The 18,215-nt window shown below is 47.0% G+C and overlaps 2 protein-coding genes across 5 annotated transcripts in view; one reads left to right on the top strand and one right to left on the bottom strand.

Annotated features, from left to right (window-relative positions):
* UBB (ubiquitin B) overlaps window positions 1-605 on the top strand; it is a 5,973-nt gene extending 5,368 nt beyond the window's left edge. Inside the window, exon 2 of the mRNA XM_042442511.1 lies at window positions 219-605. Coding sequence (XP_042298445.1) covers window positions 220-453 — 234 coding nt within the window. The 5' untranslated portion in view covers window position 219 and the 3' untranslated portion in view covers window positions 454-605. The remainder of the gene's footprint in view (window positions 1-218) is intronic.
* A 4,586-nt stretch (window positions 606-5,191) lies between these two features.
* Window positions 5,192-18,143, bottom strand: LOC121917128 (transient receptor potential cation channel subfamily V member 1-like). 4 transcript variants are annotated; one of them, XR_006100964.1, is made up of 18 exons: window positions 17,642-18,143; window positions 16,723-17,057; window positions 16,268-16,434; window positions 14,937-15,089; window positions 14,067-14,207; window positions 13,509-13,807; window positions 12,290-12,466; window positions 11,391-11,555; window positions 10,711-10,806; window positions 10,502-10,572; window positions 10,092-10,257; window positions 9,308-9,374; window positions 8,593-8,909; window positions 7,844-7,971; window positions 7,358-7,476; window positions 6,512-6,641; window positions 5,936-6,041; window positions 5,192-5,582 (listed from the first exon to the last, which is right to left on the bottom strand). XR_006100964.1 is itself a non-coding variant. In XM_042442844.1 (17 exons), exons 2-17 carry the CDS (start codon window positions 17,016-17,018, stop codon window positions 6,029-6,031), a joined length of 2,505 nt encoding a protein of 834 aa, XP_042298778.1. In that variant the 5' UTR covers window positions 17,019-17,057; window positions 17,642-18,143; the 3' UTR covers window positions 5,192-6,028. The 4 variants fall into 4 exon arrangements, 3 of the variants coding, with proteins under 3 accessions (XP_042298778.1, XP_042298777.1, XP_042298776.1); XM_042442844.1 differs by having other exon boundaries at window positions 5,192-6,041; XM_042442843.1 differs by lacking the exons at window positions 5,192-5,582; window positions 5,936-6,041 and having other exon boundaries at window positions 6,428-6,641; window positions 17,642-17,878; window positions 18,013-18,036.
* Window positions 18,144-18,215: the final 72 nt, after the last annotated feature.

Genomic DNA, 18,215 nt, shown 5'->3' on the forward strand with positions numbered 1-18,215 from the left:
TTCGTGAAGACCTTGACTGGCAAAACCATCACTCTGGAGGTGGAGCCCAGTGACACCATTGAGAATGTCAAGGCTAAGATCCAAGACAAAGAGGGCATTCCCCCTGACCAGCAGAGGCTGATCTTTGCAGGCAAGCAGCTAGAAGACGGCCGCACCCTCTCTGACTATAACATCCAGAAGGAGTCTACTCTCCATCTTGTGCTCCGCTTGAGGGGAGGGATGCAGATCTTTGTGAAGACCTTGACTGGCAAAACCATCACTTTGGAGGTGGAGCCAAGTGACACCATTGAGAATGTCAAGGCTAAGATCCAGGACAAAGAAGGCATTCCTCCTGATCAGCAGAGGCTGATCTTTGCAGGCAAACAGCTGGAAGATGGCCGCACTCTGTCCGACTACAACATCCAGAAGGAGTCCACCCTCCATCTTGTGCTGCGTCTCAGGGGTGGATGTTAGATGCTACGAACACCTTTGCAAGTTGCCAATAAATAGCATTTGTTTGCACTGTAGAAGTTCCATGTCTTAAATATTGTAAGGTAAAAGCAGGTTTCTGTAACCTCTAGACTTGTTTGTGTACATGCTAATAAAGGTTTCCTGTTGCACATTGATCCCTGGTCTTGGTGGATGTTTAGATAAAGATACAGTTCATGAAATGTGCCATGGGGAGTTGCCATAGGACCTGAGGGTCCCAAGAAAAGGACTATTCATCTGGGGGAGAAGTGGGTGCTGTAACAAGAGCCAAGCTTGCAAGCAATATCCTAAGCTAGATTTTGTGGTTTTGGCATGTTATGTTCCTCTTAATCTAAAACATGCAAACTTGAACCCTTATAGAATCTGAGGGTTGATGATTCCATTCATTCTGCAATTGATCATGCTCCATAAAAATGGAGACATCTCAAACCATAAAGCAATGCAAGTGGGAAGCAGAAGTGGTAAAATACTGGGTTAACTGGCTCATAAATGTGGCATGCGAGGGACAAGAAAGGTTGCTGAAAAGTGCATAGGGATCTTGCCATGTGTCAATGGAGAGGTGTACAAAGAAACTAGATGTTGCTGGACACAAATGGTAACATTCCCAAAAGAGAATGCAACAAGAGTGTATCCACATGAGGTTCCCATAAAAGGGATGGTCTCTACTGCCCTTGGAGCATAAAGGCTGCTGTGGTGGCAGTTCTTGCCCCTCGGCCAAAATGGCCACCATTTTGTATGGCCTTTGGTCTGGAGCGCAAGGGAGGGCTGTTTCCCCAAAGGCCGCTTTGTGGTTTAGCCACAGCTTCCAATGTGACCCCTGGCCTTGGCTCAGCTAAGCTCTAATGCCAAAGGTGACCTGAATATTTGTCAGTCCTATAAATAAAGGCTGGCCTGTTTTTAAGAGGCTTTCTGCTGGTTGGAGCAGAGAGGCCCAAGAGAAAAATGCCAATGGTGCCACGTTATACAAGGTAGCAAAGAACAGACCAAGGGTACAGGGCAATAGCAACTGGGCCCATTCTGAATTCTCTCCTTTGTTTTGGCTGTGAAGAAGCATATAGAGTTGGAAGAGCCCACAAGGGCCATCCAGTCCAACCCCCTGCCATGCAGGAAATCCATATCAAAGCATCCCCAACAAATGGCCATGTTACCTATGCAAGGCTGCTTCAACATGAGTTAACCAGTCAAGGTTTAGACTTGATGCACACACAAAAGGGGATGTAGCACCTTTGTAGCCATAGGTCTTGACATGAGGGTTTCCATAAAGGAGCAAGGCACCTAGAGGACCATAGGCAGGGAGGCCAATGCTCTGGTCTTTCCCTAGAGGTCCATTGTCTTGTGTTCAACAGGGTCACCGGTGTTTCCAGTTTTAGTCTTTAACAATCCAGGATGTGATCAACCCAGGTGGCTTAGCCTGCCTTCCTGCCACGCAGGCAGAAATCCAAAGTGACATCTTCACTGGTGACTGTTTTGCCCCAGGGTTTGGGCAGCAGCTGGCAGTGCCAGTTGGGACTTGCCTGATCCCCTTGAGCCAGGGATGTGTTGCTTCCTATAGGACTAAAGCCAGTGTGGCATGGGCATCCGGAGTCCAAATGGGGGGGAAAACCAAGGGGCCTCCCTGCCTTTGGTCCCCCTCAAGTTCCCTGTTCCTTGGTGGTATTGGGAAGAGATGGGATCAGAAGCCATCCCAAAAGGTGCAAGTTGGCCATAGAGTTGTGCTGGAAGACCTACAATATAAATAGGGGAGTGTTCCCTCTAGGCATCTCTAGGACTTCTGGGACATAGAGTCGTGTTGGAGGACCTATTGATCAGAGCCGCAAATACAGAGGGCTGAATGAGTTACCATTTCGGTGGGGGCACCCAAGTGTGTTATTTCTACAGTGCGGATGCAGCCTAAATAATCCGAATCTAGAGTCCCTTTCTTGGCAGTGGCTGAAGGGGACCATCCTTAGATTACAAGGGTTTTATGTGCCTTATTGATAGTAAACCAAGGTCCAGTTAGCAGCAATAGATCAGCAATTGGGTTTAATCATTTCAAAAGGCCTTGCGTGGAAAACCCTGTTCAAAACGTAAAATGTGGTTTTAATGCCCTCTTCTGGATGCTTTGTACCAAACGCCTCCAGTTCCTTCCTCGCTTCTTTCCTTCTCTGTTCGGAAAGCTCCCCGATCTCTAGCTTCATGCCCAAACATTGCAAGCGATGGATGTGAAAATGGGGAGAGGGCTAAAACTCTTAGTAAGGCTGGGTGGGATTTTAACTGGCTACGGATTTGTCCCTCATGTTCCAGGCCTTTCTCCGTCTTGGTTGCCTTCCTCAGGACGTCTTCCGGCTTGTTGGTATCCTTCCTGGACTCAGAACTGGACCCAAGATTTGAGCTCTGGCTAAAGGAGAATATGTCAGTGATGCCCAACCCTTGGTCCTCCTGGAGTTTTGGACTTCAGCTCCCAGAGGCCCCAGCCAACTTGGGTCAAGGGTCAGGAATTCTGGGAGCGGAAGTCCTTAACATCCAAAGGATCAACATTTGAGAACCTCTGCTCTAAGTCTTACCTCCAACTTATCCACGGGTCACATCAAAATCCATAGTTCTGGCCCTAAAACATTGCCCTACATGAGCTTATAGTCTTGGTCCCGGGTGAACTCACCAGTGCTGGGGATCATGGTGCCTTGCAAGAAGCCCACCTTCAGAGCTTAAAAATCTATCTAGGGATGGCAGCCTTGAATGTGGACACTCTTCCCGAACACCCTTGGCATCTCCCAGTGTGCGGCGCATGGAGACTACATCTCACTTTCCAGGGACTGTGTACTTTGCATGTGCTCAGAGTGCTTTGCTTTTGGTAGGGCTTGCAGGTACTTCCCTGGAGACGCGCGCGCCCGTCTTTCCAAAGGATGAATCCTCCAATGGCCAGTTTGCATGAAGATGGGATTATTTAAAGTAGGTGTGTAAATAGCCAAGGGTTGGGATGACCTAGAATCATAGGGTTGGAAGAGACCCCAAAAAGGGCCATCCAGTCCAACCCCATTCTTCTGCCATGCAGGAATTCCCAATCAAAGCATCCCCATTGACAGATGGCCATCCAGCCTCTGCTTAAAGACCTCCAAGGAAGGAGACTCCGAGGAAGGAGTGTGTTCCTCTGTCGAACAGCCCTTACTCTCAGGATGTTTCTCCTAATGTTGAGCTGGAATCTCTTTTCCTGGAGCTGCATCCATTGCTCCATTGGGTCCTATTCTCTGGAGCAGCAGAAAACAAGCTTCCTCCCTCCTCAATATGGCATCCCTTCAATTATTTAAACAGGGCTATCATCATATCACCTCTTAACCTTCTCTTCTCCGGGCTAAACATCTCCAGCTCCCTGAGTCCTTCCTCATAGGGCTTCATGGTTTCCAGACCCTTCACCATTTTAGTCTCCCTCCTTTGGACACATGGCTCCAGTTTCTCAATGTCCTTTTTGAATTGTGGTGCCCAGAACTGGACACAATATTATTCCAGGTGGGGCCTGACCAATGCAGAATGGAGTGGCACTATGACTTCCCTTGAACTAGACCCTATACTTCTATTGATGCAGCCTAGAATTGCATTGGCCTTTTTAGCTGCCGCATTGCACTGTTGACTCATGTTCATGGTCTACTTGGACTCCCAGATCCCTTTCACACGTATAAGTCTCTCGTTCAGCCAGGTGTCCCCCATAATCCTATATCTGTGCATTTTATTTTTCTGCCTTACATTTCTCCGTGTTGAATTCCATTTTGTTAGCTTTGGCCCAGCTTTCTAGTCTATTCAGGTCATTTTGAATCTTGATCCTGTCCTCTGGAGTATTAGTTACTCCTCCTAGTTTGGTGTCATCTGCAAATTTGGTAAGTGTGCCCTCAATTCTGTCCTCCAAGTCATGGATAAAGATGTTGAATAGCCCTGGGCCCAGGACAGAGCCCCACTGGACACCCCACTGGTCACTTCCCTCCAGGATGAAAAGGAGCCATTGTTGAGCACCCTTTGGGTTCATCCGGTCAACCAATGCCAAATCCATGTAACAGTTGCCTTGTCCAGCCCACCTTTTACAAGCTTGTTTGCAAGAATGTCATGGGAAGCTTACGCACACCTGTGTGCAAATGGCCAAGTGTTGCGAGGAACATGAACTGCTCTTAGGCAACCATGCCCCAAAGGGGAATCAGTCTCTTTAACTGCAAGAGAGTTAGTCCTTTGCCTCGGAGACCATCACTATGAACCCAATGAGTAAGAGAGGTGTATGTGAGCAGGCAGGTTAAGTATGTGGCTAAATAACTGTCACAGATGTATTTGCAAAGCGGGTTTAAGGTGTCCGAAAACCCCCCGTTTCCTCTACCACCAGGAAAATACGCAAACTGAACCCACCTAGAATGAATCCATCAGGTACATTTATCTAAATACAAGCGGACGGAATCGTGCGTTACATTTCTTTGAAAGCAACTTCTTAGCCACTGACGCATGACAATGATGCTCATATGGTTTGGACACCATAGCTATTTCAATGTTTTCATCGTCCGTCTTTTAGGCCTGTTACAGTCTCCCAAAATAAAGCTGCTTCGGGTCTCTTTGGAGGTATGCTATTTCAATGACGCATGGGTCCTAAGAGTCCGGAGGTTGCGCCAAAGCCACACTCCATTCCTAAGCACTGAAGGGCAGCTTTGGTGCAGCTTCCGGATTCTTTGGACGCACGCATCATTTAAACAGCATGCCTCCAAAGAGACCCCAAGCAGCTTTATTTTGGCAGTCTGTAACAGACCTTAGTTATACCTTATCTCAACCTTGTTGTAAAGCTGACCCATGTTGGGAGGCAGGCAGAATATAAATCCAATGGAGAAATAAAGATAAGGATAACAAAAAATGAAACTATGGTGGCCGTGGCATCACTAATTTTATAACTGTAAATAATAATAATAATAATAATAATAATAATTGAAATGAAATGAAATTCTCACCCACCTCTAGGTCTATTTTTCTTAATGCCACTCAGTGTTTTGGATTGAAGCAGCTCTCTTTGCCTTATTCCTTCTGGATGGAACCAGGACCATCATTTCAAGCATCTTTGTCTCTTGAGTTCATCACAACCATACACTGATATACACAGTTTTCTACTCTGCGCACTAAACAACACAAAACAAAAATGTTGGCAGGGGCAGCGTACATGTCAACAAAGACAATACAAACACAGCAGTGGGCTTTTAAAGTGACAAAAACACAGCGACGGAAAGCATCTTGCCGGAAGGAAACTTCCAGATTTGAACCCAAATTGCTAGTTCCGGTTATGGCAGATCCATTGAATCAAAAGGGAATCTGGTGTCCGCTCATTCAGTGGATTTGGATGTAAGCTTTTTACAAAGGCTTTCCTTTGGGTCCCTGGGTTTGGAAGCCGCCACATACTACTGAGCAGTGGGGACAGTAAGTAAATGCGTAGTAAATGACGACATGACAAGTGAGGTTGACGTGACACAGATACCTTGCTTGCTTAACGCTGGGTATATTTTGGGCAGCGACACAGAGAAGCTTCTGGGACTCGTCTTCCGCTTCTTCCATCTCCACATCCACAAAATTAGAGAACAGGGCTGTAAAAGAAGATACATACATCAATACACAACTAGGTTTCATATACATTTTACTCCAGACAGTATCCGAAATGACTAAACCCACCTAAGTTTGAAGCCTATTCATGTTACGTGATTTTAATATATAGACATCGGAATGGTTTGAAAGGTTTCATCTGTGAGCCGCCTTAGGTCCCTCCGGGGGAGAAAGGTGAGGTAGAAATGATATTGATCATCATCATCATCACCATCTAACCCTGGAAGGTGCATTTCAGTTTAAGAGAGTTTTCCCTCTAATCCAGTGTCCTCCAGATTAGAGGCAACTCTACAGCGAAGCCTGTCCTGGGGTTTCCTTGGCCATATCTGTTCAGAGGAGTGTGCCATCTTACAATAAGGAGAAACAAAATGGGAGCTGCCTCCAGAATCCCTATCTGAGCACGAGCGAACATCAAAAACGCAGAGGGAGCGAGGAGAAACAAAAGGAGACCAACTTGGGGAGCGATTTCTTCCGGACTACATGCACTTCTGAATCTGCGTAGTCTTCCGAAATGGGTTTCAGTGACCCCTCTCGTTTTCCGTCTCTCAGGATCGGCACCAGCGTCCTCCAGTTCTTCCCTGAAACTGACACAGCAAAAATGAAATGCACAGATGTAGGATGAGGGACACCTGGCTGAACGAGAGACTTATACGTGTGAAAGGGATCTGGGAGTCCAAGTAGACCACAAATTGAACATGAGTTAACAGTGTGATGCGGCAGCTAACAAGGCCAATGTGATTTTAGGCTGCATCAATAGAAGTATAGGGTCTAGACCAAGAGAAATGATAATGCCAATGTATTCTGCTTTGGTCAGATCCCATCTGGAATAATATTGTGTCCAGTTCTGGGCACCAGAATTCAAAAAGGACATTGCTCCATTGGGTCCTGTTCTCTGGAGCAGCAGAAAACAAGCTTGCTCCCTCCTCAATATGGCATCCCTTCAAGTATTTGAACAGAGCTACCATATGCCCTCTTAACCTTCTCTTCTCCAGGCTGAACATCCCCAGCTCCCTAAGTCTCTCCTCATAGGACATGGTTTCCAGACCCTTCACCATTTTTGTCACCCTCCTTTGGACACATGGCTCCAGTTTCTCAATGTCCTTTTTGAATTGTGAGCCCAGAACTGGACACAGCATGATTCCAAAGGAGGCCTGACCCGAGCAGAATACAGTGCCACTATCACTTCTCTTGATCTAGACACTATACTGTATAGTGGCACATTCTTCGCTCCAAAAAGAATGGCCTACAACAGTCCTCTCTGTGTCCCTACTAGTCCCTTCGGCATCTCCGATTTCCTCACCTCGGCCTGGTTTGAGAGAAAAGCTCAGGTTTCGTTTCAGATCTTCATTGCAGCCCCCGGGGTCTTCATTGATGATGCCCAGGTTGGTGTTCCATGTGGACCAGTTCACCTCGTCGACCCTAGAAAAGGCAGCAAAGTCTCTGTTATTTTGAGTGGAAAGTCATTTTTAGAAGTGGCAAATGGGAAACTTTAAAGTGCCGATGCTTATAGCTGTGAGCGTTGCCAAGAAAACCCAGGGACAGGTTTGCCTTGGGGTTGTCATAGGTCCGGAACAAGGAGAAACAAAATGGAAGCTGCTTGACCGCTCAAGCTACAAGCTCCGGCCAATTCTGCCTGCATAAAGCACCCCGTTCTGCATCCCTAGATCCTGAAAATCCCCATCTGATGGTCTCTGAACGGAGGCCACATAAGAGGTTGTGGAAACATTTTGTCCTGAATCTCTGAGTGCTTCTCAGTCCATGTTTAATGGGGGGGAAATGGAGTTACCTAAAACACCAGCGGTAGTCATCCTTGCCATCCGGGGTCGTCCCAACCAAAACCTGCTTCCCGGATCGGAAAGGGTTGATGATGCAATTCCAGTAGCTGTTCTCGATGTTCAGGATGGTGATGGCTCTCTGTTCATTGAAAGGCAAAGATGGGGAGACAGGAAAAAGAGGTCACAGGGGTTAGGAAGATGCCTCCAGGTTAACGTGATGGGATGAGGAAGTTTGGGTCCTCCATTCAGACGGTGGATTTTGAGATGACCCCTGGATAAGTCAGAGGCATGTAACAAACAGCGTTTCCACAAACTCTGTGGAGGGTATTGGATAGTTTCCATAATACTGTTGTGGACAGAGCTTCCACAAACTCTGTCCACAAAAAGAGAGGGAATAAAAGAAACAGGCCTTGAAAAAGGGTCCCCCTGAAATGCACCAAGCAAGATAAATAAAGCCTTTTTGATACCAGCACAGATTATCAAGGTTTGTTCAACAACACCGGAGCACATCTCTCCTTTTCTGGCCAAGGATAAGTTGATATACAGGAGTATATCAGTATAGTGTAAGCTGCTTTGAGTCCCGCTTGGGAGGGAAAGCAGGATATAAAGAAATGAAATGAATACACACAGAGAGTAAAGGATCATCTCTGCCTCTCAGCTGAGAGATTCCAAAAGCTGGAGTGGATAGTAATAACACAGAGGAGGAAGAGGAACTTTTCCGAATGCCATGTGCCATTCAAAGGGTACTGTCTGGACCAACCTGGAGCTTCCAGATGCTTTTGCTTTCCTGGGCGATCTTGTTGACGGTTTCTCCCATCAGGGCGATGAGCATGTTGAGGAGGAGGATGTAGGTGAGGATGACGTAGATGATCAGCAGGGTGACAAAGACGGACTTGAAGCGGTAGTTCTCCGTGAACTCCAGGTCGCCCATCCCAATGGTGAACTTGAACAGCTCCAGGCAGGTGGAGTAGAAGTTGTTGTAGGAAGGGCGGCGCTTGCCCTGGCAGAGGCAGAGGGGGCTGCTGTGGTTCAGCCCTTCCGGCTTCTCGTCGTCTTCCTCGATTAGGGTCACCACCGCTGCAAAGCAACAGGAGAAATTAATGTCTCTTCCCTGCTACCCATTTTAACATCCTATCAAAGCCTGGGATTCATCATTTCACAAGGGAAATGATTCAAGAGCCTTCCACACCAATACCTCCCCAAACTACAAATCCAAGGGTGCAGCCATGACAGTTAAAGCAGGACCGTAGCATGGAAAGAGCCAAAGGCTGGACAGCCGCATGCGGAAGAACCAGAAACAAGTGGACGCACAAACACACACCCAAACTGCAACGCAGTTGGTGGAAAGGAAAGGGAAAAAAGATCCCTTTTGCATCCAGTTCACAGACCATATCCACAGAGCATGGTTAAGAAGCCCTGGCTTAAAGGCAAGCGTCTGTATTTAAACAAATAGACCCCGCCGCCACTTTAGTCACCTGTCGAAAAGCCAAAATGGAACAGCAGGAAGACCACAATGAAGCGCAAGAGATCTCTCAGCATCATCTGCAAGGAAAAGAGACAGTCATGACCAATTGCTGCCAGTCAAGATGGGCAGCCTGTCCTTTCAGCCAGAGGGATACAAGGACCATTATATCCACAGATAAGGACTAGTGCTTATTCCCCAAGCTCTAATTTTAAGGATGGGTGAGAATCCATGTCTCTTTCTTTTTCTGATATGAATTCACCTGGAAGAATGTGTCCCATGTTGTAGGAACCACAGTCCAAGAAAGACTTTGATAAGAAAGAATATGGCAAGAGCATGGCGATCTATACGGTCAAAGCTCTGGAAACCACCAAGCCAAATTAAATAACGGCTGTAATGGTGGAGCGTGACAGGGCCCCAGGACATGAACAAACAGATTCAAATTACAGGAGAGGAGATCCCTCTTAACCATTAGCAAAGGACTTTCGGACAGTACATGCTGCTCATCGCAAGTGAAGGCAGTGGACTCTAGTTTTTAAACAGAGGAGTGGTTTTGCTATGGATTCTTACACTGGACTAGAAGGGTCTCTTTCAAGCCTATGATTGGAAGGGACCCTAAAGGGTTATCCAATCCAGCTCCCCACCAAACCAGGACTCCATTACCAATATGGATTCATGTTCAAGATGGATAGAATTTGATTTCTTCTATCAGATTTGCAAATGTGGGGGGAAACAGAAAGGATGCAGTTGACCCATCCCTCCCCATGGACCACTCTCTACTCAAGACTCATCCTGACCTTCTCCAGCATGACAGAGTAGATGCCCATCTGCTGGAACCCGCGGGTGTAAAAGAGCAGGTTGATCCAGCCCAGCGCCAAGGCAAAGACCATGAAGACCACGTAGAGCTCCTGTTTGCTGAAATAAAGCACCGCCGAACTGAGGATCAACACCGAGTGGAGGAAGCTGAAAAGGGCAAGAGAGGAGGAGAAGGGTGAGTGGGGTGACAGGAAATAATTCAGGGCTGTCTTTGAAAATCAGAGAGGCTGGAGGGTATGTTCATCCTACATCTATAGCATCAGCATTGGCATTGGCATCACCACCGCCACTACTACCTGTTGTGGATAACAGGAGTAAAAGTGCAAGCTGGTTCAACTGGTTTCTGGGTTCAAACCCAGCATGAACAAAACCCACATACGGCACCACTTACAAAAGAAGTTCGCTGTAGCTCTCCGTAAAGACTGCCTTGAAGGATGAGCATCTCTGCTTGAAATACTTGATCTGTAAACATGAGAGGGAAAGTAGAAGAGGAGTTCTTCCGGATGAAGAAACTCAACGTGTACATTTTGTGTAGTATGAATTTTGAATTTTAATAAAACAAAGGACGCAAGTTGAAATGAATGCTGACAAAGATCTTACCCCTCTAAAAAAGAAATAGACGCCTCCCAGGATGCTCAGGATTTCCCCCGTGACTCGCAAATATTCACTGGTCTTGTGGCGAAAGGCAAAGGGGGGCTGTGAATGAGAAGCATGCAAGGTCAAAAGCCACAAAGCTTCACCCATTTCCATTGTAGATTTCAATTCACACCATCCTCTATTACAATGCCCCATAAAACCACCCACCTGCATCATGACCCTATGATATTCTATGGCCTTTCACTACTTTCTGTGGTTTCAGGATCCCTTGGCAAGGCTAGGAACATATCCCTGGAGGATACAAGGGAGTGACTTGTATATTTAACCAAGTAGGAGATCTAGAATCTCAGGCCCCATACAGACTGCCAAAATAAAGCTGCTTCGGGTCACTTTGGAGGTACACTGTTCAAATGATGCATGCATCCTAAGAGTCCGGAAGCTGCTCCAAAGCTGCCCTCCAGTCCTTAGGACTGGATCATGGTTTTGGCACGGCTTCCGGACTCTTAGGACACAGGCATCATTTAAATAGCATACCTCCAAAGTGACCCAAAGCAGCTTTATTTTGGTTTGTCTGTATGGGGCCTCAGCCAGCATCTTCAGCTCCTTGGAGGAAAGGTGAGCTACATAAAGTGATAGGTGTATACATTTTAAGGTGAGAATGCAAGGGTGAGAAATTCAACTACCGTCCCATCTTTGCGCGTCGGTCTGAAGTAGGCCGCGACAGTGAGGATGAGAATATGGGCCGCGTAAACGATGAAGTTGAAATAAAAAAGGTGTTTCACAAAGCCATCCCACTTGTCCTGGAGGAGCTGGTTGAGAGGCTCCACCAGAAGCATTTCGTGACGATTCTGGAAAAGAAAAGAGAAAACCAATGGACGGAAGTGTTTTAACTTCCCTCCCTTTCTCTTAATGCCACAGACGAAGGTAGAAGATTCAAGGCAGACAAAAAGGGAAAGACTAAAACAAGTCTTTTTCCGCCAGCAGTCGGGACTTGTAGTATTTAGTAAGTAAAACAGTCACTTTTGAAAAAACAGGCCTAAATCCAATGTGTCCAATGCAGAATAAACCCATTAGTCCACTGAAAATAATGGGAACTCGCTAAGTCAACAGTTAAGTAGGGTCCGTTGATTCGATGGGTCAAACTCTAACTGGGATTGAGGAGTGGATTTGTAATGTACGAGGAACTTTTTAGAAAGTGCAACCATAACAGAAGCCAACTACTCTTGGAAAGAGTACTGGAAAAACCGATAGACAGCGCCACATGGGCCTCAGAGAAAACGCACCACAGTCGCACATCAGTGTGCCAGATCATGGTCACAAGAATGAGGTGCAGATAGTGACAGCTAGTGGTTTCCATGTCAATGTAGCCACGAGTCTGTGTTTTATAAATGCTCTAACCTGCTTAGCCCTGTCCCCAAAATAGGTTCAATCCTACCAAGTTTAGCAACTTAGCTCTTTTAAAATTCCAGAGAAGACCCAGAGAAGATGTACTGTTCCACTTGACATTGGCGTTACCTGCCACCTTTGGCTCTGTGTTGCCAAGCCTTCCATCTGACTCAGTTGGGGATGTCCATACACTCACCGGCGTCTCACTGCTGTAAGCGATGATCTCCAGAACGGAGTTTTTCTCACACGTATCGATACTGGAAAGGTCGTACAGCGACGAGTGGACGGGCCCATAAGCCCATTCGGTGAACTTGCGAGAGAGGTGGCGACATTCGGGCACCTTCATCTCCCGTCGGAGGATATAGGCGAAGACCTAACGCCGGGAGAAAGGTAAACAGCGTGCCAAGGTTTCAAACTGAATTCGGAGCATGCAAAGGTAACAGCGAAGATGCATCTCTCCAAAGATTAAGAGCTACAAGCAAGGTCCTTCTCTAGCTGCTCCCTGATATAAGATGCAAGATTGGGGCTTATCGAGAACAGGGCCTTCATGGTGGTGGCATCACAAATGTTGAACCACATGAATCGAAAAGGCCATTCAAAACCACTCTATACCATAGGTCTAGTTCATTTAGTACTGTTGACATTGGCTGGTAGTGGCTCTTGGGCAGAGAGAAAGGATTTCCCCATTACCTGCTGTCTGACCTCCTTTAACTAGAGATTTGTTGTGTGCCTTCAGTTTGTTTCCAACTTATGGCGACCCTAATGTGAACTTATCACAGGGTTTTCTTGGCAAGATTGGTTCATAGGAGTTTAGTCCTTGTCTTCCTCTCAGGCCCAAAGTGACCTGGTGGGTTTTCATGGTCAAGCCAGGATTCAAACTCTGGTCTCCCAGAGTCCTAATCCAACATTCATGCCACCGCACTACGTTGTTGGCTGTGTCAACTGCGCACTTTCAACCAGCCTCTGACACGAAGTGACTCATGTTCACTCAGCATGACAGGACCTGTGTGTCATTCCTGATTCAGAGATCCCACATGCTCCGAGTCTCAGCCTCCATGTGCCTTCTGAGAAAGGCATGACACATGGGAAGGGGCACCACTAGCTACTATGACAGTTACAGAAGACAGTTACTCCCATAAGGACTGGAATTACTCATCATTCAGTGATGACTATAATGCAGTGTAGTTATACATTAGTTACTGAAATGGACATATACGTAAATCCTGGGATTTGTAGTCTACTGTGGCATCAGAGCCCTCTGACAGAGAAGGCTAAGTAGCTCACAAAACTACCAACCCCAACATTGCATAGCATTAAGCCACGGCGGTGAAAGCAGTGTCAAACTGCATTATTCTGCAGTGCAGATGCAGCCTTGGTCCTAATCCACTCATCTGTGTCAGGGAAGCCCTACCTACCTGTATCTTCCCGGTCTTGGCTGCCAGCGTCAGTGGCGTCAACCCACTGTGGTTAGTGATCTCTTCCAGCTTGAGGGTAGGGTTGATCCTGGCTCCGAGAATGAGGATTTCGTTGTACACGTTTGTGACGAACTTGGTGTTGTCCTCGGTGTTGTCAGCGATCTCCACCAAGGCGTGGAGAACGGTGTTGCCCATGGAGTCCTGGGTCGCAATGTCGGCCGGATGGTGGGGGTTCTCCAGGAGGTATTTGGCAATGTTGAGCTGGTTAGTGCAGGCAGCCAGAGAGAGAGGAAGCTCACCTACACAAGGAAATTGGAAAGCAGTAAGAAAAGGGAGAGAAGGCACTACTGGTGGACTACTCAAGCAAGGAAGCAACAGGCTGCCCCAGAGTTGCAAGACTGAGCAAGACAATGACCCTTGACAGTCTCTCACTCACAAAGTCATTGTAAGTCAATGTCGACTTGATGACAAATAGACCAAAAAAGGAGGAACATCTATCTTCTTTCCGGCTTATCCACAGTTATGACACTGATGGTGGACTGTTGCAGAGCAGCTTACCAAAATAAAATCCAGGTCTCCCTTTTATCTTCTGGAAGAATTCCCCATGGGCTTGGGCATGGACGTCCGCCCCGTTCTTGACCAGGAGTTCCACCAAGTAGTAGTTCCGTCTCTCGATGGCAATGTGCAAGGCAGTCTGACCTGAGAAGGCAACACAGGCGTTGGCAAGAGGCTGATCAGGACCCAGGAGGAACTAACACCCAACTCCTGTTGAAGGGCTGAAACAGACTTTTGACACCGGTCTGTTTTGCCCCAAAGTCACCCATTTGACTTTCTCAGGGCGGGAAGAAAATAACTAAAATGACCCGTTGCTCCTTTGGAGAATGAAATTAGCAAATGACTGCTTCTCTAATTCTCAGGGATGTACTAAAAGGCCAAAGGCTATCAAAGAACGAATGAGACAACACTGCGCACAGAAAAGAAGGGTTGGTTCACATGGTCTGGCCTACAATTCTGCCCCATCATGAATTTTTAAACATCCTTTTGCAATTATTTATTCATTTAGGTAGTTAATTCTACATTTTTCTTCCAGCACAAGAAGACCGGCTTGGCTTTTCTGCAGCCGACAGAAAGAAAATTATGGGCCAAGAACCAGACAATAAACTTGGTTAATTATTATGAGCGGAAGTATTAAAAAGTAGATTTGGGCAGCTGCCACCTTCCTTCTTCCCTCAGGGTCTGAGGGCACCATCTTTTGGCCTCCTGTTACAAACAAGAAGGAAAAACTAATGTCTTTTCATAATCTCCCCTCCTTTTTGTATGCCCTGTCTTCCTTCCAACATGGGACCCAAAGCAACTCATAATACATGGGTCAAAAGCAAGCGGACAGGGCCCCATTTGCCAGCCCCTGCCTACTATACCCGTCCTTACCCTTGTAGTAGCTGTCTGTGTACTCGGCGTTCACAAACTCCTTCAGGTTGTCTGTCTTCTCGGCGATCTCCAACAAGACTGGGATGGTGTCATTCCAGCCATTATGGAGGTTCAGCATAGCTTTCAGCAAACATGTTTTCCCAGTATCTGGTTCTGGAGACATCAAACGTTTAACAAGTTGAGAGGGAGAGCCTAATGGGTTTCTATGGCCAAGTAGGGATTTGAACCCTGCTCTCCAGCATCATAGTCCGACGTTCAAACCACTACAACATGCTGGTTATTATGTCTTACACTAATGAACTTAAAAATGTTTAATACATAGTTGTATTAGTATGGAAAATCAGTCTGCAAAAGGATCTTGTAGCACCTTTGAGACTAAGGCCTGTTCCAGACTGCCAAAATAAAGCTGCTTCGGGTCTCTTTGGAGGTATGCTGTTTAAAAGATGCATGGGTCCTAAAAGTCTGGAGGTCGCGCCAAAGCCACACTCCATTCCTAAGCACTGGCGCGCAGCTTTGGTCCAGCTTCCGGATTCTTGGGATGCATGCAATTGGGATCCCTCCCCAACTGTCATCTTTCGGCCTCTGAGGGAGAGAGAAGGCTGGCCCAGTACCAGCAGGGACTAGCCTGAAGAAGAAGAGCCCTCCCTCCGGTCCATCTGCCTTGGTCCAGGCCTCAGAGGGAGAGAAGAATGCTGGACCTGATTCCCTCCCCCCCCTCACCATTCCCTTCTCCTTTTGTGTCGTGTCTTTTAGATTGTAAGCCTGTGGGCAGGGAATTGTCTGTTATCCCCTCTATTGTAAACCGCTCGGATTCCCAGTGATTGGGCGGTATATAAATAAAACCTATTATTATTATTATTATGCATCATTTAAATAGCATACCTCCAAAGAGACCCGAAGCAGCTTTATTTTGGCAGTCTGTAAAAGGCCTATGTGAAAGAAAGAAGTTGGTAGCATCAACCTTTGTAGACTTGAGTCTACTTCCTCAGTAACTGAATTCCTGAATATAAAGGATTTTATGTTGAGCTTAAAGAAGTTCTTTTTCAGACTGCAAGACTGAGCCTTCTGATCTTGGAAGCTAAGGCAAAGTCAGGCCTGGCTTGTACTTGGACCATCAAGGAATATAAGAGTGCTATTTCAGAGGAAGGTGAGCCTCCTGTGAGCATTCCTTGCGTACAAAAGCGCCATGAAATTTATGGGGTTGTCATAGACTGACCGGTAACTATGGCATATACACACAAACCACAAGTGTTGGAATTGCCAGTGGGTCCTGCTGACTGAGAGACTGGGAGCTGCAGTCTGAGAAAAAACACAGCGTTTCCTTCACTTACCTTTGAATTCATCGTCTGTCAAATTTTTCGTCGTCTCCACAAGGTAAATCAAGAGGTCATCCAAGTCGCTCGGATCCCCCTGCGCCACCGCATCAAAGACGCGCCTTCGGTTGTAGATCTTGAACGCTTTCTCGGCCCGCAAACCAAGGGAAGCCGTGGACAGGAGACTGAAAGAGGAAAAGGGTTTTTTTGGAGTTACCCAAATACAGGGACGGACGGTTTGTGCATTGGCTGTCCTCACTGCTAGACAGCTTTCTGGTAATATAACACACAAAGTTAGTTTAAGCTGGTATTTGAATTTTATTTGGCTGTTTATTCAATGTATACGCGGCGTTTCCTTATTGAATTTATACTTTTCACGGAAGCAGGGGGATTCTTATTTAGAGGGCAATGCTTTTCAACACACAAACACACATACACCTGCTTCTGCTCCTGTCTGGACACGGCCGACTCACTTGGAACAGTGGTTCCCGCATTTCCCTCTCTCCAAACTGAGGCTGAACTTAATGATGGGGTTGGAGGCCAGGTGGTCCATCTGGTAGAAGGAGTCCATGGGGGCCATGTCTTTGTCGCCATCCCCGATCCCAAACCGCGCCCGCCTGGCAAAGATGCCATGCTTCGTGGCCCTCGTGCTGTTGTTTGGGGTGCCGGCGGCCGAGTCCTCTCCGTCCATGTGGTCATCCGCCACGCCTTCCGATTCCTCCAGATCCGAGCTGCCCAGTTTCCGCATTTTGCCCAGGATGCCCGACATGGCGGATGAAAAGAAACGTCCTAAGACTCAGTGATCTTCCTGGAATAAAGAAGAAGAGGAAATTGCATTAAGATGGAACAGGCAACCATCACAGAGACAGAAGGGGCTCCTGAGGCTATCAAGTCCAGCCCTCTGCTCAAGGCAGGAACTCCAGCTGGAGCAATGATTTCCAAACTTGATTCCTCCGGACGTTTTGGACTTCAGCTTCCGCAATTCCTGACTGCTGGCCAAGCTGGCTGGGGCTTCTGGGAGCTGAGGTCCAAAAGACTTGGAAGAGATGCCAAGGACCATGCAGTCCAAACCCCTTTTGCCATAGTAATCGAAACACCTCCAACAGATAGCCATCCTCTGTCTATAAACCTCCAAAGAAGAAGACTATACCACACTTTGAGGCAGCATATTCCACTGTCAGGAGATTTAGGTGGAAGCTCTTTCCCTGTAGTTCCTTCCTCCAAAATGCTGCCTACAGCGCCCGAGATTCATGGGTGGCCTCCCATCTAAGTATTAACCAGGGCTGACCCTGCTTGGCTTCCAATATCAGAGAGGATCTAGTGCCTCCGTGGCACTTAGGCCCAAACCAAACTTTAAAAGCAACAGGTGCAAAGGTGAAAGGCAGAACTTACAAAGCTTTGCAAGGGTCTGTAGCCTCCCGTTTGCAGTTTCTTTTCCCCGAAAGCCTTTCTCGCCTTCTCCGCAGGCGTTGGATCCAAGGCGTCCCTTTCTAGGCGTTGTCTGGAGGCGGGTGGGAAGGAGAGGGGGATCCCCCCCCTGGTTTTTTAGCTCTCTCCTGGTTTCCTTTGCTTGGAAATTGAATCCGTACAATCGCAGTTTTGACAGGCAGGCGATGCGGATGTTGAGAGCTATCCGGAGTTGAGTAATAGAATAATGGAGAAAGACGTAAGTGATGGAAACAGGAGCGATGGCTATTCCCTGGAGTCCAGGAAAAAGCTTTTTGCAAACAAATCAACCCAAAAGAAAAAAGAATTATCTTCACCATGTTTGGGGTTTCACATCCTTTCTTTCTTTTCTTCCTTCCATTTAGTAGCAGATTTCCTCTGTGAGGCGAAAAATGCATTTACATTTTGGCTTCTGGTTCAGAGGCTCAGTTGATTTAATCGTACATCATTATTATTGTGGCTATCATTATTATTAGCCCACCATTTCCCCAATGTTAGGGAAGTCCTAAGCCTAAAGTTA

Source organism: Sceloporus undulatus, chromosome 11 (assembly GCF_019175285.1).
Source record: "Sceloporus undulatus isolate JIND9_A2432 ecotype Alabama chromosome 11, SceUnd_v1.1, whole genome shotgun sequence".
In the NCBI taxonomy this organism is placed as follows: domain Eukaryota; kingdom Metazoa; phylum Chordata; class Lepidosauria; order Squamata; family Phrynosomatidae; genus Sceloporus; species Sceloporus undulatus.